Source organism: Chrysochloris asiatica, unplaced genomic scaffold, assembly GCF_000296735.1.
Source record: "Chrysochloris asiatica unplaced genomic scaffold, ChrAsi1.0 scaffold00039, whole genome shotgun sequence".
Lineage (NCBI taxonomy): Eukaryota > Metazoa > Chordata > Mammalia > Afrosoricida > Chrysochloridae > Chrysochloris > Chrysochloris asiatica.
In genome coordinates, this window is record NW_006408557.1 from 7,497,705 (window position 1) to 7,521,087 (window position 23,383).

Sequence of the window (23,383 nt, forward strand, 5' to 3'; positions counted from 1 at the left end):
GGGACAGAGGGAAATAGTGATGCATACTCAACCTTGGAACAACAGGGCTCTCTGGGATACAGGGATCTAGGTATAGCATGAAGAGGGTAAATACTAAAATCCTTGACTGCCTTATGTATATTAGTTTCCCTTGCCTACTATTGTAAAATAGACACAAGTGGGATAGAAAGGAATGTTGGGAAACATGATTAAAGAAAATCTGTAAGCCCATCTTCAGCTTCAGCCTATAACTGATTGGAATACCTATAAGGGGTTCTACAACTTGCCCAGTGAAATAGGCCTAATGCAAACCTTTACAGAGTATAGGACCTTAGGTGGAATCCTGAGTCCCATCCACAACCTTGTGAGGGGAGTCATTCCCACTAGAAAGGACAAGCAGACTGGAACAGCTACAGTGACAGAAGATACATCTTCATGACGAACCTGACCTATACTCAGAGCGGTAGTTACTCTAAATATCAACAGAGAGGGAAAGAGTCTTCAAATCAAGTATCAATGTTATCTGCTCTGTGCACAGGGTAAATAGAGACGAGCAACTTAGACATTGGCTATCTAAAATAAGGGGGCAATAAAGGCACGAAGTAACTGGCTTACAAGTTTCAAACTGAAGCTGAAGAAAATGAAAACAAGTCCATGAGACCCAAAATATGACCCTGAACATATCCCACCTGAATTTAGAGATAATCTGAAGAACAGATTTAATGCATTAGACACTAAAGACGGAAAACAAGAAAAGTTGTGAATGACATCAAGAACATCATACAGGAAGAAAACAAAATGTCATTAAGAAAACAAGAAGGAAAAGACCAAAATGGATGTCAGAAGAGACACTTAAGCATAGATATGGTAAAGAAAAGAGGAGGTAAAAGAACTGAATAGAAAATTTGAAAGGTCAGTTAGGGAAGACAAAGTTAAATATAATGAAATGTGCAAAGACCTGGAATTACAAAACCCAAAGGGAAGAAAGCTCAGCATTTCTCAAGCTGAGGGAACTGAAGAAAAAGTTCAAGCCTCGATTTTCAATATTGAAGGATTCTACAGGCAAAATAGTGAATGATACAGAAGGCAACCAAAGAAGATGGAATATAGAGCATTATTGCATCAAAAAAAAAAAAAGTCAGAATTCAACCATTTCAATAGATGCAGTCGCATATGATCAAGAGCCAGTGATCCTGAAGGAAGAAGTCCAAGGTGCATTGAAGGCATTGGCAAAGAGCAAAGGAATGGGAATTAATGGAATACAAATTGAAATTGTTCAATAAACTGATGCAGCACTAGAGGAACTCACTCATATATGCTAAGAAATTTGGATGACAACTACCTGGCCAATTGACAGGCAGAGATTCATATTTGTGCCCATTCCAAAGAGAGGTGACTCAATAGAATGCAGAAATCAGACATTATCATTAATATCTCACACAAGAAAATAATACCAACATGGCTACAACCACACATTCATTGACTGAGAACTTGCAGAGATTCAAGATGGATTCAGAAGATGATGTGGAACCAGGGGTATCATTGCTGACGTTAGATGGATCATGGCTTAAAGCAGAGAGTACCAGAAAGATATCTGCTTATGCTTTATTTACTATGCAGTGGCTTTCAATTGTGTGAATCATGACAAGGTATGGACAACATTGTGGAGAATTAATATTACCAAACACTGAACTGTGCCCATAAGGAACCTGTACATAGACCAAGAGGCAGTTGTTCAAACTGAACAAGGAAACACTGAATGGTTTAAAATTAGGAAAGGCGTGAGACGGTTATATTATTTCACCATACTTATTCAATCTGTATGCTTAGCAAATAATCCAAGAAGCTACATTATATGGGGGGAAACGTGGCCTCAGAATTGGAGGAAGACTCATCAGCAACCTATGATATGCAGATGATACAATCTTGCTTGCTGAAAGCAAAGAGGACTTAAAATACTTACTGATGAAGATCAAAGACCACAGTCTTCAGTACAGGTTGCACCATGATGCAAAGAAAACAAACATCCTTACCCCGGACCAATAACAACATACATATAAATGGAGAAAAGACTGAAGTTGTCAAATACTTCATTTTTCTCGGCTCAACCATCAACACTCATGGAAGCAGCAGTCAAGAGACCAAATGACATATTGCATTAGGCAAATCTGCTGCACAAAACTTCTTTAAAGTGTTGAAGAGCCCAGATGTCAATTTGAGTACTAAGGTGCACCTGATCCAAACCACTGTATTTTCAATAGCCTAATATGCATGCAAAATATGGACAGTGAATAAGGAAGACCATAGAATTGATGCATTTGAGTTGTGGTGTTGGAGGAGAATATTAAAATTAACATGGTCTTCAAAAGAACAAAAAGATCAGCCAGGATGTCCAGACTTCATCTCTTATACTTTGGACATATCATCAGGAGGGACCAATCCCTGGAGAAGCATCTCATATTTGGTAAAGTAGAGGGTTGGAGACAAAGAGAAAGACCCACAACAAGATGTATTTGCACAGTGGCAGCAAATGGGCTCATGAGTAGGAACAATTGTGAGGTTGGTACAGAAGCAGGCAACGTTTTGTTCTGTTGTGCATAGGGTCGCTATGAGTCAGCACTGACTTGATAGCACTTAACAACATCAGTGTGTTCATTGTCTTGATTGTGGTAATGGATGTCAAAACTTATAAATAAATTGCACATTTATGTGCTTAGTTGCAGATTGAGGGGAGTAAAGTAGAATCCTCACTGAATAGCTTCCCTCTTTCCCAGGTGGATCTGGTAAACCGGATGGGGGCAACAGTGATAGGATTTTATGAATCACTTGTAAATAGTTATTAGCAGAATTAATTGCGATTGTCACAACTGTAATTGTTGTTATGTGCTGTTGAGTCAGTTCTGACCCACAGCGACCCTGTATTAGGTTTCTGAGGAGTAGCTGGTGAGCTTGAACCACTGACCTTGCAGATCAAACCAACTTTACAGTCCAGCACATTAACCCACATTACCACTCCAGGACTATAATTGTAGAAGATGTGTAATTAAAAGAGGAGAGTAGTTAATCTTTCATTTCAGGAACAGAAGAACCCAGGACCATGAAGAAGGATGAGCATGAGTGGAGTATGAGATTCCTATTTAGAAAAGCAGCAGCACAGTGCTGGTTGCTGTGTGCCTGCAGGCAGGAGGCTGGCTGGCAGAATGTGCTCTTTGGACATTTAAATGGGTATATGTATTTTTTGTTTTGCAAGTGTACATCAAATATTTTTGCTGCCTTCATTTATAAAATATAAGATGTAAATGAGGAGCTACAGGGAGGAAGCGGGATAAATGTTGTTGCCGGGAGGGGATTGTAATCATTGAGATAGAACAAAGTGTATAGTATGGTTTGCTGAATGTAGAGATGAGGATCTTATCTGTAAACCTTCACCCAATGCACAATAAAAAAGACAAAAAGAGCATAGGAATATTTTGAGGGGAAAAAAGTAAAATAAAAAAATAAATAAAGCAGATTGGAAACAGAGGACCCTAGGACCATCAAGGGAGAAGAGCACAAGTAGAATGTGAGACCTTATCCAGAGTAGCAGAGACACCAGAGATGGAGGAAGAGATGGGGACATGGAGAAGAGAGCAGCTGAGGACTCTAGATTCATGGAACGAGAGGGACTGAGAGCTGGCATCCAGAAGGTAGAATGTGCCCTTAGATTGGTTAAATTATTATATATGTCTGAGAATTAAAAAAAAAAAAAGAAAAAGCTAAAATGAATAGAGAAAAATACTGTTAACTGATGGTACATGGGGGGATTATAACCATTGTAATGAAACAAAGTATGATTTATTGAATGTGAAACTGATGTGCTGCCCTGTAAACTTTTACTCAATTCACAATAAAAACTTTTAATATAAATAAAACACTTTAAATAAGTAGTTTACTGTATGTCAATTATTCCTTAAAAAAATGTTATAAAATGAAAAGTAAATACAGAGAAACAGAAACATTCTTATAGCCAAGTAGTTGTTTCCGTCATGACTTTTAGTCCAAGAAAAAATGACACTCTCTGCAGGCTGAAAAAGGATGTATCATTCCATAAAAATCATTTTAATATTTCTTTCTTCTCAGTCATTAGAAGGAAATCACTAAGAGAATGGCATCATCGCTCATCTTCCTCAGTTTATGTCCATAATGATTGCACTCATTGCAGTGATTATGCACAATTATATACAAACCCACCTTTTTTATTTTTGTTCTATAATCTGTACTTATTTTCTGATCTTATCATTATCAGCAAAGCAACAGTTTGGCTTCCCAATTAAAATAGTCAGCATATTTACAAATATTTTAAATATGAAAATTTATATCATTTGCTAATTTTCAAAGAGCTGTTTCTCAGGAACTTGCTGTTCTCAGGAACATGCTTGTTTGCTAACAAAACTGTAGGAAGTTCAAGTCTACCCAGAGGCATCTCAGTAAAAAAAAAAATCCTGGCTATTTCTAAAAAAACGAGCAATTGAAAACTCTATGGATACAAAAGCCAAAAGGTGGAACCAATCTAAATGTCCACCAACAGATGAATGTTGTTGTTAAGTACACTGGAGTCAGTTCCAACTTATAGTAACCCTGTACAGGGTTTCCAAGGCTGTAAATCTTTACGGGAGCAAAAACCCTCATTTTTCTCCTGCGGAATGGCTGCTAGTTTCAAACTGCCGACCTTGAGGTCAGCAGCCCGATTTGTAACCACTACACTACCAGAGCTCCTTAACAGATGAATAGATAAAACAAATGCAGTACATACATACAATAGAATACTACTCAGCCAGTAAGACAAATGAAATCTTGATAGTACAATACAGATGGAGCTTGAAAATATTTTGCTGAGTGAAATAAGTCAATCACAAAAGGGCAACTATTGTATGAACTCAATTATATAAAAAGATAAGAAAAGGCAAAGACCAAAGTTCATTAGAGGTTACCAGGCACAGGAGGAGGAAGGCAAAGGAGAGTTAATGGTGATGGGGGAAATTGCATTAATTAGAGGAGGTGTTGGTAAGTGCCACTGAGTTGGTTCCAACCCATAGTGACCCTGTACAGGGTTTCCAAGGAGCAGGTGATGAGCTTGAACCACCGACCTTGCAGTTCAAACGGTTTTGCAGTCTGGCGCATTAAACCCACAGTGCCACACCAGGACTCTAAGGGTAGAATTACACAAACAACCATTGCAATTGATATCTATAAATTTGTACACCTGTAAAATGTTGAATTGGCAAAAGTTGCTTGATAAATATATTGACAACAAAAACATCAATAGAGTAGCTGCTGAGGCTGCTTATGTAAAACCAAATACCTCACGTGATTTGGTTCCTTGACTTGAAGGTTTAGGACATCCAAGTTAAGTGACCTATATGAGATCCAATTGGAAAGACAGCTAACTGGACAATCTATTGGAAGAGATCTATATTTGTGCACATTCAAAAAACAGGTGACACAGCAGAATGTGGAAATTATAAAACAATATCATTAATATCACATGCAAGTAAAATTTTGCTGAAGATTATAATGATTGCAGCAGTACATCAACAGGGAACTGCCAGAAATTCAAGCCAAATTCAGAAGAAAACATGGATCAAGGGATGTAATTGCTGATGCCAGATGGATCTTGACTGGCAGCAAAGGATATCAGAAATATGCTTACTTGAGTTTTATTGACTATGCACAGACATTCAACTATGTGGATCATAACAAACTATGGCTAATATTGCAAACAATGGGAATTTCAGAATAGTTCATTGTACTCATGTGGAACTTGTACATAGACCAAGAACAGAACGGGAATACAGCATGGTTTAAAATCAGGAAAGTTATGTGTCAGGGTTAAATATCCTTTCACAATACTTATTCAATCTGAGATGCTGGATTATGTGAAGAAGAAGGCAGCACCAGGACTGGAGAAATGCTCACTAACAACCTGTGATATTCAGATTACACAACCATGCTTGCTGGAAGTGAAGATGACTTGAAGCACTTACTGATAAAGATCAAAGACTACTTTAATATAAAGAAAACAAAATCCTCACAACTGGACTAATAAATAAAATCATGAAAAACAGAAAAGATTGAAGTTGTCAAGGATTTCATTTTATTTGAATCCACAGTAGATGTCCATAGAAGCAGCAGTTAAGAAATCAAACGATGTATTGCACTAGGCAAATCTAGTGCAAAAGACCTCTTTAAAGTGTTCAAGAGCAAAGATGTCATTTTGAGAACATAATATTTCTAGTCACCTCATATGTATGTGAAAGCTAGATAATGAATAAAGAAGATCAGAGAAGACCTGATTCATGATTCATATGAATTAGGTGTTTGCAAAGAATATTGACATTACTATGCCAAAAGAACAAATAAATTTGTCTTGGAAGATGTACAACTGAAATGCTCCCTAGAAATGAGGATGGTGAAATTTCATTGTATGTGCTTTGGACACAGGACCAGTTCCTGGAAAAAGACATCATACCTGATAGAGGATTAGCAAAAACAAGGAAGATCCTCAACGAGATGGACTGACAGTGGCTGCTGCAACTGTGCACTCAAACAGGCAATGATTGTGAGCCTGGCACAGGAGCGGGAAGCATTTGGTGCTGTTGTACACGGGGTCGCTGTGATTGCTATGAGTAGTAACCTAGTGGATGGCACCTGATAACAAACGTATACAAATTTATTGATCAAATAAGGTAACAACATCATATATAATGTTTAAGGTCATGAGAAATATAAACTTAATAATTATTCTGATGTACTTTGTATTACTTTTGTAGTAATTATGTTTCTTATGTATGAATAAACTAATCTTGTACTCTTTGTTGTTGTTGTTGTTAGGTGCTGAAGTCAGTACTGACTAATATCGACCTTATGCACAGCAGAACTAAACACTGTCTGATCCTGGGCCACCATCAGTATTGTTGCCATGCTTGAGTCCATTGATGCTGCAACTTGGCCAATCCATCTCTCTGGGGGTCTTCCTCTTTTTCTCTGACCCTCCACTTCACCAAACATGATATCCTTCTCCAGAAACTGGTCCCTCCTGACAATATGTCCAAAGTATGAGAGACGAAGTTTGGTCATCCTGGCCTCCAATGAGCAGTGTGGCTGCACTTCTTACAACACAGATCTGTTGGTTCTTTTGGCAGCCACGACACTTTCAATATTCTCCTCCAACACCATAATTCAAAAGCATCAATTCTTGTACTCTTTAGGTAATTTAAAACCACATTAATATTGAGCCCTGGTGTGGCATTGTAGGATAAGCACTGAACTGCTAACCACAAGGTCAGCAGTTAAAACCCACCAGCTACTCTTGGAAATGCCATATAGGGTCACTATGAGCTGGAACTGACTCAACAGCACACATCAACAATACTAAATTGAGCTAACTAATGAACAATTCATAAATGTGTAGATAGTTCTATGCATAAGCTTATGAAGTATTGCTTCTTATCTTTAGATGTTATTGTGGGACTATATCTTTGGATCAGATTAATGAACTCATTCATTTTTTTTTTTGCCACTTGTAAAAAGATATGAAATAGTTGTATTGGTTGTAGAAAGTTGTGCGTTGTAGTTAGAACTAGTAAGGTGTCTTAAATTGCCTAAATATGACAATTCTCCATATTGTAGTGGCAGTATCTTGAAGAGGAAACTGTGATACGGTGAAGGAACATATGCATGTTGTAATTATATTGCGACTTATAAGCACGCAGTAATAGCCACGACAACAAGGTGCTATTTAAGAGCTCTAGTGTGGCGCTGTCTGCAAACCCACCCGGCGCTTCTGGGAAACTCTATACAGGGTCGCTGAGTTGGAATCTGACTCCATGGCACTTAACAACAAGAAGCCCTAGTGGCACTGGACTGCTCACTGCAAGGTCAGCAGTTCAAACCCACAAGCTGCTTTGTGGGAAAAAGATTTATATAGCCTTGGAAACCCTATGGGGTTTGTGTTTTTGGCTTGAAGGTATGGCAGGTAAGGCATGTGCTCTAAGCACAATATGAAGGGGAGTGCATCACCAAGTAGTTTCTATTAACCCAAACCAAAACCAAGTGTGGATTCCAACGCACAGAGACCCTGTATGGGTTTCTGAGCTATAAATCTTTATGGGAGCAGAAAGCCTCATCTTTCTCCCAAGAAGCAGTTGTTGGGTTTGAACTGTCAACCTTGTGGTTAGCAGTCCAGTGCTTATACTACAGTGCCACCAGGGCTCCTTTCTATTCATCAGGTCTGACCCAAAGTCCTTCCCCAAGCATGATAGACATCCAGAGGCACAGGGAGGGAGGAACAAGGGGTGGGGCACTTGCCCCTCACCATGGTTAAGGGGGTGACAGACTACAATTTGAAGGTGCCACAAATATGAAAGTGCCCTGACTGAGGCAGGTGAATCAGAGAGGGGTTAGGTATTTCTGCCAGCACCTCACTGGCATCAACATCTTGTTTAGTGCCGTTAAATTGGTTCCAATACATAGCAACCCAGTATAGGGTTTCCGAGGCTTTAAATCTTCAAGTCTCGTCTTTCTACCCCAGAGGGGCTGATGAGCTCGGACTGTGGACCTGGTGGTTCACAGTCCAAGGCTTATTGTATTAAGGTTTACTTATCTTGAAATTGGGAGTTGTCGTTAAGAGCCATTGAGTTGTCAGGGATATCATTGCTGACGTCAGATGGATCGTGGCTGAAAGCAGAGAATACCAGAAAGATGTTTACCTGTGTTTTATTGACTACGCAAAGGCTTTTGATTGTGTGGATCATGACAAGCTATGGACAACATTGCAAAGTATGACTATTCCAGAACACTTACTTGAGCACATGAGGAATCTGTGCCTGGACCAAGAGGCAGATGTTCGAACAGAACATGGGAACACTGAATGGTTTAAAATTAGGAAAGGTGTGCTACAGGGTAGTATCCCTTCACCATACTCATGATACAACCTTACTTGCTGAAAGTAAAGAGTACTTCAAACATTTACTGATGAAGATCAAAGACCACATACTTCAGTGTGGATTACATCTCAATGTCAAGAATACAAACATCCTCACCACCAGACCAATAAACAACATTCTTATCAATGGAGAAAAGATTGAAGTTGTCAAAGACTTCATTCTTCTTGGATCATGGATCAATTGTCAACACTCATGGAAGCATCAGTCAAGAAATCCAAGGACGCATTGCATTAGGCAAATCTGCTGCACAAGACCTTTTTAAAGTGTTGAAAAGCACAGATGTCAGCTTGAGGACTAAGGTACGCCCTGGCCCAAGCCATGGTTATTTTCAATAACCTCATATGCATGCAAAAGCTGAACAGTAAATAAGGAAGACCATAGAAGAATTGATGCTTTTGAGTTACGGTGTTGGGGGAGAATATTGACAGTACCATGGGCTGCCAAAATAACAGATCTGTGTTGGAAGAAGTGCAGCCAGAGTGCTCGTAGGAGGGCAGGATGGCCAAACTTCGGCTCTCATACTTGAGACATATTGTCAGGAGTCGCTGGAAAAGGATATCATGTTTGGTAGGGTGGAGGGTCAGAGAAAAAAGGAAGACCCCCAGCGAGATGGATTGGCAAAATGGCAGCATCAATGGGCTCAAATGAGGTTGGCCCAGGACCAGGCTGTGTTTCGTTCTATTGTGTATAGAGTCGCTACGAGTCGATACCGACTCGATGGCACCTAACTACAAGGAAATGCTGGTGGGTTTGAGTCTCCTAGTGGTTCGCAGTCCGGCACTGATTATGTGGCGCCTCACCAGGAGTCGGAAATTGGGAGGAGAGGGCACAATTTAAAGATCGCTCCAGCGTGCTCCAAATGGGAGACGGGGCGCAATTGAGGGATTGCCTCGAGCTCCTAAACCTCTTTAAGACCCACCATCACGCAGCTTCTGCCCGGACCCGTTCGCTACTAGGATGATGACTGGTTCCGGCTTCAGGTTTCCTCCCTGGGCGCCGTTTCTCTTCCAGACGCACACGTCACCGCTCTTGCTTGCCGGTAACTACGGCGGTGAGGCGCGCTGACGTCATATTGGAATCGGATACAGTCCTTAGAAGTGATGTTGCTCCCATAGAATGGTCCGGTGGGCCCCAGCATTTTCTGAAGCAAAAAAACTTAGGGGGGAACGAGGGGAAACGTTCCGTGATGAGCTGTGGATTTGAAGTTATAAGCATTCGATCTTCCTTTTTCCAACATGGCGGGAGGCTTCCGGTAGCCTGCCAGACAGGCGCTCTTTGATTGGCCGTGGGACGGAGCCGTAAAGTGACGTACAGCGCGCGTCCAGTCGGTTGAGAGCTGAGCTGGACTTGGCGGTGGGAGCGGGAGTAGGACTCTTCAGGTGTGGGTGCGCTTTGCTTCAGCCAGGTGAGCGGGTTCTGCCTACTGAGCGCTCGAACGCGCAGGTGAGGGGGGAACTAGGGTACGGGCAGGGGCCTCTGCACTGGGCGAGGTGACCAGCCCCTATTTGGAAGCCTCAGTCCAAAGGAGGGAGAAGGACTAAAGAAGTGGAGGGACACGGTGACCCAGAGGTTGACTGAGAGCGAGGAATACCTCCTCAGACCAGGCGATCAAAGTACCGGTTTCTGGTTCGCCATCCTTCAGAATCGTGCTATGAGCACAACTGAAAAGATTCGTTCCCTATTTCACACTTGAGTCTAGGATTTAGGTGAAATGATTTACGCTTTGCGAGAGATCTGGGACTAGAACCCATGATTTTGAGCCCCCTTCATGGATTAAATGTTATTTAAACTTGGCTTGGGACCCTGGTGGCGCATTGAGTTAAGCGTTGGGTTGCTAACTAAAATGTCAGCGGTACAACCACCGGCCTCTCCTGGGAGAACTATGAGGCTATTTGCGCCTGTAAAGATTTAGTCTTGGAAACCCTAGGGAGCAGGTTTACTCTGTCCTTATAGGATCGCTATGAGTCAAAATTAACTGGATGGCTGTGGGTGTGGTTTGATTTTTTGGTAAATTTGGTAACAGGTGGCCACTGTTGCTAAAAAGTGTGATTTAGATTTGCTGGTCAGGAGTTGTTTCTGATACGCCCACAGGATCTTTTTAGGTCTGTTATTCATCGAGATATTTTTCCCTTTTTGAAAATTTTATATAAACTGAAAAATGAACATTCGCTCAATCACAAAAAGGATTCATTGATCCTCTGAAATGTCTTGTGGATTATTTGCCCATGGTTAAAAATAAATGCTCTAGAAGAGCTGTTAAATGTTGTGAAGTTGGTTCCAACTCATAGCAACCTTGTTTCCAAGGAGTGGGTGGCGGGTTTGAACCGCCAGCTTTCTAGTTGGCAATGCAGTGCTTATCTTGCAGTGCCACACGAGGATCCCCTAAAAGGGATCTTGTTGTTGTTGTTAAGTGCCATTGAGCAGCTGGTGAGCTTGAACCACCGACCTTGCAGTTCAAACAGCTTTGCAGCCTAGTGCATTAGAAAAAGTAGGAGACATAAATATAGATGCTTAGGGATATTGGATGGAGGCAGTGCCTTTTAATAAAGGAGAATTATGATGGACTCCTCGTGTGGCACTGTAGGATAAGCACTTGACGTTCCTTGGAAACCCTATACAGGGTCACTATGAGTTGGAACCAACTCGACGGCACTTAACAACAACAAATGTTTTGAGAAGGGGAAACCATCATCTAATGAAGTTTGCTGAGCTACTTACTGAGAATTCCACCCTGGGAAGGAAGAGCTCCTTTTGGAGCCCTGGTAGCATAGTGGTTTATGAACTGGGCTGCTATCTGTGAGATCAGCAGTTCAAATCTGCCAGTTGCTCCATGGCAAAAAGATGAGGCCTGGTGCTCCAGTAGAAGATTAACAGCCTCAGAAACCCTATTCTAGGTTGCTGTGAGTTGGAACCAACGTGATGCCACACAACCACCACCACCACCATCTTTGGGACTTTAGGATCAGCGCTGAACTGTGAACCACAAGGTCAGCAGTTCAAACCCACCATCTGCTCCTTGGAAACTATACAGGTCGATATGAGTTGGAACCAACTTGACAGCCCTTCATAAATCAACAGCAATAATAATATTAGAACTTACTTTCATTTGTACTTGAGTTATCTCTTTGACATCTAGGAAGCTGCAGAAGTGCCCCCTGGTTGCACAGTGCTTCAGTTTCCCACTATTGCCAGAAATAACCAATAATTGTTGCAGAGTTTCAGTTGGAGCAAACATTTGATATTTTTGTGGTCTGGGTTGTGTTGTGTACAGCCGAGTGATTCATTTATTTGCCCTTCTAGTAATATCTGTTCAAATTATTTACAATGAAATCAGTAGTACTATTTGCTGTTGTGACTCATGGTAGCTTATGTATGTCCTAGTGGAGCTGTCCTCCATAGGGCTTTCAGTGGCTGATTTTCCAGGAGTAGATCATCAGGCTTTCGAGGTATCTCTGGATAATCGCAAACCTCTGGCAAACAAGCCTTTTAATGAATTGTACCACCCAGGGACTACAAGATGTATAACACACTCAGTGTAGTTGGATTTATACAGGTTTGAAAAGCTTAGTGAGAGTCTGCTTTACTGATGGCAGTCTTTGAAAGTGTAGACAGACTCCTATGATGAAGAAAGAGGCCCTGGTGAGACTCAGCAGAATAGCAGACTTACTTTTGTAATTTTGGTGAGTACACATAGAAATACCTTGGCTCAAAACTGGTGATTGCTCCCATTATGAACTGGATTCAGAAATCAGTAGCGAGTTTTCTCCACAATAAATAAAGGCAAGGGAAAGGGCCCTAAAAGATAAGAACACACGGAATGTAAGATTTAATACATCATTTCAGTCTTAGTGGAGAAAGGAGGAAGGGGATCAGTTAGGAAGGTAACTGGTCTCTGAGATAGGGCAGAAATGGACTTATTGGCTGAGACAATGTTTATCTTATCTGAAAGGAGCATTGTTGTTGTTAGCTGCTGCCAGGTTGACCCCAACTCGGGAACCCCACACACAGTGGAACAAAGCATTGCCCAGTCTGCACCATACCCATGGTTGCAGATTGGACTGTTGTGCTCCATAAGACTTTAATTAGCTGATTTTTAGAAGCAGAACTCCAGGGCTTTCTTCTTAGCTAGTTTTTAGTCGTGATGCTGTACTGAAATCTGTTCGCTATCTCAGGTGATGTTTGTGCGTTGGCCAGGAATCAAACCCAGAAGGTGAGAATTCTGCCACTGAATCACCATTAGGAGGTTAGTATGAGTTTTATTTAACTAGTTGTTGTTGTTAAGTGCCATGGAGTCAATTCCAACCCACAGCGACCCTGTATAGGGTTTCCTAGGAGCAGCTGGTAAGCTTGAACCACCGACCTTGCAGTTCAAACGGCTTTGCAGTCTGGTGCATTAACCCACAGTGCCACACCAGGCCCCCTATACAACTTGAATTGTTGTTAAGCATCTTCCAACTCATACTGACCCTGTATAGGGTTTGTGAAGATCGGCTGGTGGGTTTGAACAGGTGACCTTGCAGTTAACATGCCATTGCTTATTTTACAGCTCTATAACTTAGAAATGATTAAATGATTGCAAACCTTGTGCCTTTTTTATTTTTGTAAGTGCTAGAGAGGGTTGAGAAAATAACAGTTGTGAGAGCTGACTGAGGTGAATTGGCTTTTCGGAAGGGAGAAAGCTTTGATAGTCTCATTCTGCATTGACAAGTTTTTCAGACCAAGTAGTTAGGAAATACTGTGTTAGATGACTGTTACATGAATTATGTCTCCCATAAATGTGTGCTGTAAAAATCAGTTTCCAAATGGATTATATTACTATGGTCATGTTAGTATGTTGTAAGTGCTGTTTAGTTGGTTCTGACTCATTGTGACCCTGTATGGGGTTTCCAGGGAGTGACTGGTGAGTTTGAATTGTCAACCTTGTGGTTCAAACTGACCTTGTAATCCTGTATTTTATCCCACAGTGCCACACCAGGACTCCAAAAATCAATCTCTTTTGACTTATAAAAGAGTAGATTAAAGATATCAGGCTTCATGAAGATCATCAAGGAGCTAAGGAACGGAAACTGAAAAAAGCAAGGACCTTCCCTCCAGTCTTAAAGAGAGAGAAAGCCTTCCTTTAGAGTTGGCATCCTGAATTCTCGACTCCTAAACTGTGAGATATTCAGAGTCCTGGTGTGCCGCTGTAGGATAAACACTGGACCACAAGGTTGTTAGAATCGCAAGACCAGCAGTTCAAACTCACCAGCTGCTCCTCAGAAACCCTGTGATAGGGTTGCTATGAGTCAGAACTGACTCAATGGCACTTAACAATAGCTCACTGAGAAAATAAATTTTTGTTAAAACCAGACACTTGTAGTATTTCTGCTATGTTGTGTGTGTTGTTAAGTGCTGTCAAATTAGTTCCAACCCATAGCGGCTCTGTATGGGGTTTCTGAGGAGCAACTGGTGAGCTTTAACTGCCAATCTTGCTGTTCAAACCGACTTTGTAGTGCAGCGCATTAACCCACAGCTCTATAGCAGCACTAGATAACTATGACAGTGACCATCTTCTTGATTAGAGAATTTCATACCCTATTAAACTTTTCATCTTCAGTTCCTTTTTAGGCTATGGCAACGTATTTGGAGTTTATTCAACAAAATGAAGACCAGGATGGTGTGCGTTTTAGTTGGAATGTGTGGCCTTCCAGCCGTCTCGAGGCTACGAGAATGGTTGTTCCCTTGGCTTGTCTTCTTACTCCTTTAAAAGAACGTCTGGACCTGCCTCCTGTACAGTATGAACCTGTGCTTTGCAGCAGGCCAACTTGCAAAGCCATTCTCAATCCACTATGGTATGAACTCTTTTAAAAACTGGTAAAAATAATGAATAAAAGTAATCATCACATTTATAGGAGCCTCATAAAAGGCAGTCAGTTGGGCAAGTCATCAGGTTTCAGATGTTGAGATTCTAAGGTGTTGAACGTTTGAAGACATCTTCCTGGCCCAACATTCTAGATCAACTTAGAATCTTATGGAAATGAAGTAGAAGGGAAAGGATGTCTAATTCACTTATTTTCAGTTTGCTATAATCAATACCTAAGGCGCTCTGGTAGCATAGTGGTTACGAATCGGGCTGCGAACCTGAAGGTCAACAGTTAAAAACTACCAGCTGTTTCTGGGGAGAAAGATGAGGTGTTCTGCTCCCATAAAGATTTACAGCCTCGGAAACCCCATACAGGGTCTCTATGAGTCGGTTCCGACTCCATGGCACATAACCACCCCACCACCATAAGCAATACCTGTTAGATTTTACGGATGCCTTTTAAAAAGCATTTTTCCCTTCAAATCCAAAAGGTTTAGTCTGGGCTGTCCATACTTACTTGGTGGTACTGTGTGGCAGGAAGAAATGGTCAGCATTTGAACTTTAGTGATTTTATAGAGTTGTGATTTTTCTTTTTTACCTGAGACCTGTGTTATTTCTCTTGGATATGGGAATGATTTGAAAAAGAATATTTAAGCAGGTAGTATCATAAGTACTCCTTAAAACTGTTTTTATATGAATTTTTTTTTCCTTCATTCCTTTTGCTTTTATGTGATGTACCCATATACAAGACTGCTTTTTTTCAATGATACCCATTGGTTGTTAATTTTCTAAATGTTGAAAAGGAAATAAAGCAACTGAAGCTTTATCTTGAACCAGTTCTTCACATTTCTTCAAGTGGACTATCATATAGCTTAACAACTTGGAAGGGCTTCCTGTGTGTGAAATGGGCTGTGTTTAATGATGAAATTAAGTTGGTTCACATTCCTGAACAACAAAAACATTAGAGAAAAGTGCTGTTCATAAATTGTACACCTGTAAAAAGAAGACGTGGCAAAAGTTGTGTGATAGACACATTTACAACAGCCCCCCCGAAAAGAGTAGATGCTGAGACTTTATGTACAGTCAAACACTTCATGGGGTTTTCTTCCTTGGTTTGGATGTTTAGGGCATGGTTTCATGGGACATCCCAGCTAATTGGTCTAATAATGTGTTTAGTGCTTCTATTCTACCCCCTAGTTCATTGCATAGTGCCTATGTTTTTAAAAGCTTACAAGCAGCTATCTAAGACACAACAGCTGGTCTCTATTCTGTGGGAGAAATCAAGGAATAAGGAAAGCCAAGAATAGGAGGAGGAAATGGAATTTGTGGCTGATTGCCTCCAGGAACAACTGTCTCCTTTGCCATAAGACTGGAAGAACTTGGTAGTGCTTGGACTACCATTGAACATTTTGATTAAAGATTCCATAGAAGAATCCTGATCAAATGGTTGAAAATACAGAACAAAATAATCATAGTCTCATGGAATCCAGACTTTTTGGGTTTTCGGTTGAATAACCCCCTGAAACGATTGCCCTGAGGTAATCTTTAAACCAATAATATCCCCTGAAGTCTTTTTTTTTTTTTTTCAGTAGTTTAATGCATTTTAATAGCAAACTTACAGGAACAGCACAGAAGACAGACAACATTAAAAACATGTACTTGCATGTAGGACAACTCAGTTAGAAAAGTATAGTGAATGGATGGAATCTACCGTATGATAAAAATGCTACAAACACCATTTAGTTGCCGTCAATAAGAAATTTCCTTGTTTTTAAAAAAAAAATCCAAATGCTGGCATTGTCCAAAAAATTTTAACGGGTTTATTTATAATTGTTATAAAGTTGAACTGCTGAAACTTATTCACTGAAACATTTTGACTTGCATTAATGCTTTATGTCCCCGCATTTATATTAAAAATCCACACAAATGAAAATGAAAAAACTGCCAATACCTGATTTCCGTTCCCTATTTTTGCATTCGCAATCATATACTTAGGTACCTTTTGACCCCATGGGGGGAAAAAAAAATCTAACGTTCAGAACTACCAATAACAGGAAGAAGAGAATTTTTTTTTTTTAAGAATGAAATGTTCCCCATTATAGTGGATTCTTAAGCACGTTCTCCACATATGCGATATGCTAGCTGGATGTCTTTTGGCATAATTGTTACATGTTTGGCATGGATAGCACACAGGTTGGTGTCTTCAAAAAGGCCAACCAGATAGGCCTCACTTGCCTCCTGCAAACCAATAGCTGCACTCTGGAATCGCAGATCTGTTTTGAAGTCCTGAGCTATTTCTCGCATCAGACGCTGGAAGGGGAGTTTACGAATCAGAAGTTCGGTGGACTTCTGATAACGTCTGATTTCACGAAGTGCCAAAGTACCAGGCCTGTAACGATTAGGTTTCTTCACCCCTCCAGTAGAGGGTGCACTCTTACGAGCAGCTTTTGTAGCCAGTTGCTTCCTGGGTGCTTTCCCACCTGGTTGATTTGCGGGCAGTCTGCTTTGTACCAGCCATGGTATAGAGACCTCCTCACTTAACCCCCCTTCTCCTTCAGCTGGAGCTCGGCAGCTAGAGGCGGCGCTGGCGTTAGAGAGCTACGGCGGCTGCGAACACAATTGAAAGATGGCTGACACCGAGGCTCCTGAAGTCTTCTTAAAAACAAAGAATAGTTTAGCTTAACTAGTGAAAAATATCTGCCTTGAGCATTATGGTCTTGTAAGATCTACCAGTGAGATAAGGTTAACACCAGCAATTCAAAAGATAGGGAAACAATGAATTTATGGGGGATAAACAGTTCAGAAAAGAGTGAAAATGGTTTTACAACTTTAAAAATTATAACCACTGCATTGTACTTGTAGAAACAGTTGGAGTATATTTTTCTGTGTACTCAACAAGAAAATAAAATTATTTTTAGGTTTTAGAAAAATGACAGACTATATTAAGATAACAGTTCTAAAAGAAATAGGCTATAATTTGTATATATCATGAAACATTAAAAATTATCGAGGAAATTAGAAAAGAGAAAAAAAGATAATTCAGTTTACTACTAATAATAGCTGTTTGAAGAAAACTTGGTGTACTTAAGTATCCAGAACACTTTAGTGCAAGGAATGTTTTGCATATCCTGCTTCACTCATGTGCACACAAACACTTCTTTTTTATGTGTCTTACTCAACTTGAAATTCAGGTTTTAATACTTTCTACCTTGAAAATAGGATTGATACCTAGCTGTAATATTTGTTTTTCAGTCAGGTTGATTTTCGAGCAAAACTGTGGGCCTGTAATTTCTGTTTCCAAAGAAATCAGGTATGTGACTTATTTTTAAAAATAGTTTTAGTTGTATGTACCATTCTGAAACAATTCAGTAAGATTGAGTTTTTGTCTGCCCTAGCAGTCAACAGTTTTTGCTGTATTCAAGGTGTTATTTTTTTGTTATGCGTACTAGTAAATGTTGACATTTGTGGTTTATGGTGACTTAGTTTCATTATATGGGTTCGTATTATTTGCTATAAAGAGGATGCATGATCCCATTTCATATAAATTCTCTGTAGTTAATATTTTGCCCTAAGAAAACATATCTGTTGTTCGTATTTCACCTCGCTTCAGTTTGTTCAAATCATAGATTTCTGATCTTTCTAACTTTGAAGGCTCAAGTGTCAGTGTACAGCCCCATTTGATTTTTAAATTTTGGAACTGCTAAACTAGAAATAGCTCAGAAATGACAGGAGACTGCTCTTAGAATTAATTGTACCTATTATGGAAATGTTGTAAAACTGAATTGTGATTTTTTAAAATAACTATGCATTTATTAAATATTATTAGTTGTACGTATGGCACTGTAGGATCAGCATTGGAGTGTGAACCACACAAGATCAGCAGTTCAAACCCACCAGCTGCTGCTCAGAAACCCTATACAGGATCGCTATGAGTCAGAATCGACTCAATGTCACTTAACAACAACAACCCTTAAATGGGCGGATTTTATAGTTTTATATTTTAGTAATGTTATTAGAAAAAAAAGTGTTCAAATTAATGTTCACTGTTCCAACAGATCAAAAACTGTTGATAGCACACGTTTATGAAGGGATTTCAGAAAGCTCTTGGAAAAAATTTTTAATTTTTATTAAATTAAATTTTTATCTTTTAATTCCATTTTTCTACAAAAAAACCCACCTCATAATCTCGTAATTTGATCATAGTGCAATTAACAATCTCATCAGATTTAATACATAAGTGCAATGATGAAGAAAACAATGCATAGTTGATGACTAGCTACAGGTTGAAGTTATAAAGAGATTCCATTCAAGATTATCTCCATAAGAGATTGAGAAGTAAATACAAATCTTAAAAACATTTGTATACTCTATTGCATGTAGAATTTATGGCTGTCTTTAATGTAATCCATTGTCAAAATTCTAAGACAGGTTGTACTCAAGAGCCATATTGTCTTGGTTTGACGCTCAGATGAACCAAAGAGTGGCTTCTGAGGGTATCTGCTTCTGGTTGTTAAGTGCCATCGAGTTGGTTCCGACTCATAGTGACCATATACAGGGTTTTCAAGGAGTGGCTGGTGAGTTTGAACCACCAACCTAGTAACACAAACTGACCTTGCAGTCAGTGCTTTACAGCGCCACACCAGGACTACGTGAGTGGATCTGCTAGGCCAGTTAAATTCAAGGCAAAGAGGTTAGTTTACAAGATTATGGTGCCTCTGTTTTAGGATTCCAAAGAAGTAACCTTGATAGATTATTTTGAAGGACATAGGGTGATCAAGGGGGCTATTAAAAAGAACCTGTAAGAAAATTGAAAACTGCATTGGTGAGGAAAATTACACCAAGGAATTTTTTTCCATCACGTCAATGCAAGGGCTGTCCTCTGAGAAATTCCTTGGGAAACCGTATCCCATCCACCCTACATATCTGATCTTTCCCCTTCAGAACTCTGTATATTTCTAGAACTCAAAGAACATTGAAAAAGAGAACGATGTGAGTCTCTTGAGGATGCCTACACTACTTTTTGACATAATGTAGATTGACAATCAGAATTCTTCAGAAACAAGTTAGACAGATGGAAGTACTGCTTCTAGAAGTATATAGACCTAGTTGGAGGATATATCTGCAAACAAGTGTTCCTTTTTGATATTTTTGTTTAATAAAGATTTCTTTGATTTTGTAGCAATATTTTTTTACTTAACCCTCGTAGTAAATATTTTTGTTTCAGTGACATTTTACATTTTGTGCTTTCAGAATTAATACATAGTTTGTAATCACTTTTATAAATGCATAGTAAACCAGTGTTTTATTCCATACTAATAAAACCTTGCTATATTTGCATTTTGCCTTCAGTTTCCTCCAGCTTATACAGGCATAACTGAGGTGAATCAACCTGCTGAACTGATGCCTCAATTTTCTACAATTGAGTACATGATACAGGTAACTTCTGTGTCTGTGAATTTAAGGAACAGTGTTAAATATTGAGCTTCTCTTAATCCTTTGTCATCCATGTCTCTTAATTGAATGACAAGGGAAGTGGGGATATGAACATGTGAGGGCAGCAGGTTCTTAACATTAGGTTATGCTGTGAATACACTTACTGGCATTGTGTTCAGGTATTGATAAAAGGCAGTGAAAAATGTGATTAAATTAAAAGCATGTCCTCCCATGGTCTATCTCAGTTGATGGTACTTCATTCTTCCAGTTCAGCTAAAAAATCTCATCTGTAACTCTTTCTCTCACATCCCAGATCTAATTCATTAGGAAATCTCATTGAGTCTGTATATAAAATTTATTTAAAATCTGACTATACTCTGTCTTTCCCCTCTCCCTTCTCTCCTATTTCCTGTTCCTCCCCATGCTATCTTGGGTCAATAACCATCTTTCAGTGTATTTTTTTAATAGTCCCCTAACTGTTCTTCTTGATTCTTCACTTACCCCTTTTATTTTATTCTTAACCCAACAATCACAGAAATTCTCTAAAGCCATATAGCATGTTACTTCTCTGCTCAGAAACCCCTAAGGGTGAAATGGTTCTCCTTTCACTCAGAGTAAAAGAGTTTTCAAAGTCCTGTGAGACCTGGCCCTATGTTAACCATTGTGACCTCAACTTTTAGTACCCACCTTCAGCCAAAGATGGGTCTCAACTTAGAACCTTTGCTCTTTTTCCTCTGGCTGACACTTTCTTCCCCCATGTATCTGCATAGGTCCTTCCCTCCTCCCCTTCAGATTTTTGCTCAGATGATACTTTCTCAATAAGGTTCTCTTGACTTCTCTACTTAATATTTGAAATTTGCCCTTACCTTCACTACTGCAACTGGCGTTTATAATCCCCTCGTTCCATGGTGTCCTTTTGTTTTTTTTAAAGTGGCACTTATGCTTTCTCAGGTAGTATATAATTATATAATTTATTTATTTGTCATTTCTCTTACCTATCAACTGTCTCCCCAGTCCACAAAATTACTATCTTGAGGCAAGCAGTTGTCTTTATTCCTTTTGTCTACTGATGCATCCAAGGATTTGGAACAATGTCTGGCACATGGTAGACCTTCAAAAATGTTAAATAAATTAGATGCAGACCTATAACTTGTATGTATGTTTTCATAGAACCTGAGTTGTTTAATACGCTAAATAAAGCTTTGTGTAGAAGTCCTTATCCGCGTTCTCAGAGAATTTACTCTCATAAACACAGATGAAAATGTGCAGTTTTCATACCTGATTTGTTTTTAAAAGAATGAGTTATATCTGCTTGTATACTGATTGATAATCTGGTTTTTTTTTTTTAATGAAGCGAGGTGCTCAGTCCCCTCTGATCTTCCTCTATGTGGTTGACACATGCTTGGAAGAAGATGACCTTCAAGCCCTCAAAGAATCCTTGCAGATGTCCCTGAGTCTCCTCCCTCCAGATGCTCTGGTGGGTTTGATCACATTTGGTAGGATGGTACAGGTTCATGAGCTAAGCTGTGAAGGAATCTCCAAAAGTTATGTCTTCCGAGGAACCAAGGATTTAACTGCAAAACAAATACAGGTTGGTGTTTTGCTTGTACACAAATAGGAATGTGGGCATTTCTTAAAAATTAGTTATTTGCTTTTACTTTAGTGTTGTGTGAAATGAGTCTTTATGGTTGTTTTAGGATATGCTGGGCCTTAGCAAGCCAGCCATGCCCATGCAGCAAGCAAGATCTGCTCAGCCACAAGAACACCCTTTTGTTTCAAGCAGGTGAGGTCTGACATATTGTATTACACATACCATATGGGCCGTCCATTGTGCAAGGCAAGACAAACATGAACAATTTTATTTTCTTATTTTTAGAGAAAAATTAAATGATATACATATTAGTTTATGATGTACATAACACATCAGTAGATGTGTACAATGTATAGTTAAATTATTATACAAACACATAGATGTATATTTGGGATTTGCTCAATATTTTTCATGCTAGTGTGGCTTGAAGGAGCTCTGGTAGTGTATTGGCTACAAATCGGGTTGCTCACCTTAAGGTCAGCAGTTCGAAACTACCAGCGGATACTCAGGAGAAAGATGAGGCGTTTTGCTCCCGTAAAGATTTACAGCATCGGAAACCATGTGCAGGGTCACTATGAGTCAGAACTGATTCCACGGTACTTAACAAGTGTGGCTTGAGACCATACTGAGACCAAAAAGTCTGAGACCACTGCATTCATTCCCCTCTTCTGGGAAACACAACCATTGTCCTTTTTGATCCTTAAATAAAACTGGAAAAATGGAAACATTTTATGGGTTACCCCTTAATAAACTTGAGGCTGGCACTAATTTTGACCTAGTCCGTTGGATGCCTTGGGCTGACTTGGGCAGGGTTAAAAGCCAACAAACAAAATCAAGTGCATTGCCAAACATGCTGGGGGACAGCCTCTTTACCCTGGTAAGAAACCGCTGTTTCTCCTAAGGATCTAGAGAACGACACTATAGAATTGCCCCATAGGGTTTCCAATGCTGTAAGTGTTTACAGAAGCAGACTGCCACATCTTTCCCCCTTGGTTAGCAGCCAAGCATTTTAACTACTGTGCCACCAGGGCGCCTCAGAAATAAACCGTATCTGGATTGATTTTACATTAGGCATGCCTTTGCTGATTAAAGTTCAACTGTTTTGCGTCTCTCTAATTTGATTTTCTTATATTCTATGAGTATGAATTGCTAGGTATTAAACTTTTAATTATATGCTTCAATAAAATTGCTTTGAATAATTTTGTGTACAATTAGAAATTAATTTTGAAGAAAAAAGTTAGGATATTTTGTGCATTCTAAATTATTATTTTGAACAGCAGTAATTATCACCGGGTTGAAGATCAGAGTACTTTATGAAAAAGCTTTACTGATGTGTCCATTCAAAATTACACAGATTTCTGCAGCCTGTTCACAAGATTGACATGAACCTCACTGATCTTCTTGGGGAGTTACAAAGGGACCCATGGCCAGTAACTCAGGGAAAAAGACCTTTACGATCCACTGGTGTCGCTTTGTCCATTGCTGTTGGTTTGTTGGAGGTAATTCAGAATTTACTGGGACCTCTAAAATTATGCAAACTAGCTATCAGAAGTA

General features: G+C 39.6%; 1 protein-coding gene and 1 pseudogene across 3 annotated transcripts in view; one reads left to right on the forward strand and one right to left on the reverse strand.

The window, feature by feature from the left end:
• Window positions 1-10,284: 10,284 nt before the first annotated feature.
• LOC102842459 (protein transport protein Sec23B-like) overlaps window positions 10,285-23,383 on the forward strand; it is a 39,018-nt gene continuing 25,919 nt past the window's right edge. Inside the window, exons 1-8 of one of the 3 annotated variants that reach the window (XM_006860641.1) lie at window positions 10,299-10,376; window positions 12,931-12,940; window positions 14,560-14,794; window positions 18,058-18,115; window positions 20,155-20,241; window positions 21,593-21,829; window positions 21,936-22,021; window positions 23,184-23,328. In XM_006860641.1, the coding sequence (XP_006860703.1) occupies window positions 14,574-14,794; window positions 18,058-18,115; window positions 20,155-20,241; window positions 21,593-21,829; window positions 21,936-22,021; window positions 23,184-23,328 (834 nt within the window). In that variant the 5' untranslated portion in view covers window positions 10,299-10,376; window positions 12,931-12,940; window positions 14,560-14,573. Of the gene's footprint in view, window positions 10,377-12,930; window positions 12,941-14,559; window positions 14,795-18,057; window positions 18,116-20,154; window positions 20,242-20,825; window positions 20,827-21,592; window positions 21,830-21,935; window positions 22,022-23,183; window positions 23,329-23,383 lie in introns of those variants that run through there. The other 2 variants (XM_006860640.1, XM_006860642.1) reach the window with 2 other exon arrangements.
• LOC102842085 lies at window positions 16,915-17,326 on the reverse strand (annotated as a pseudogene).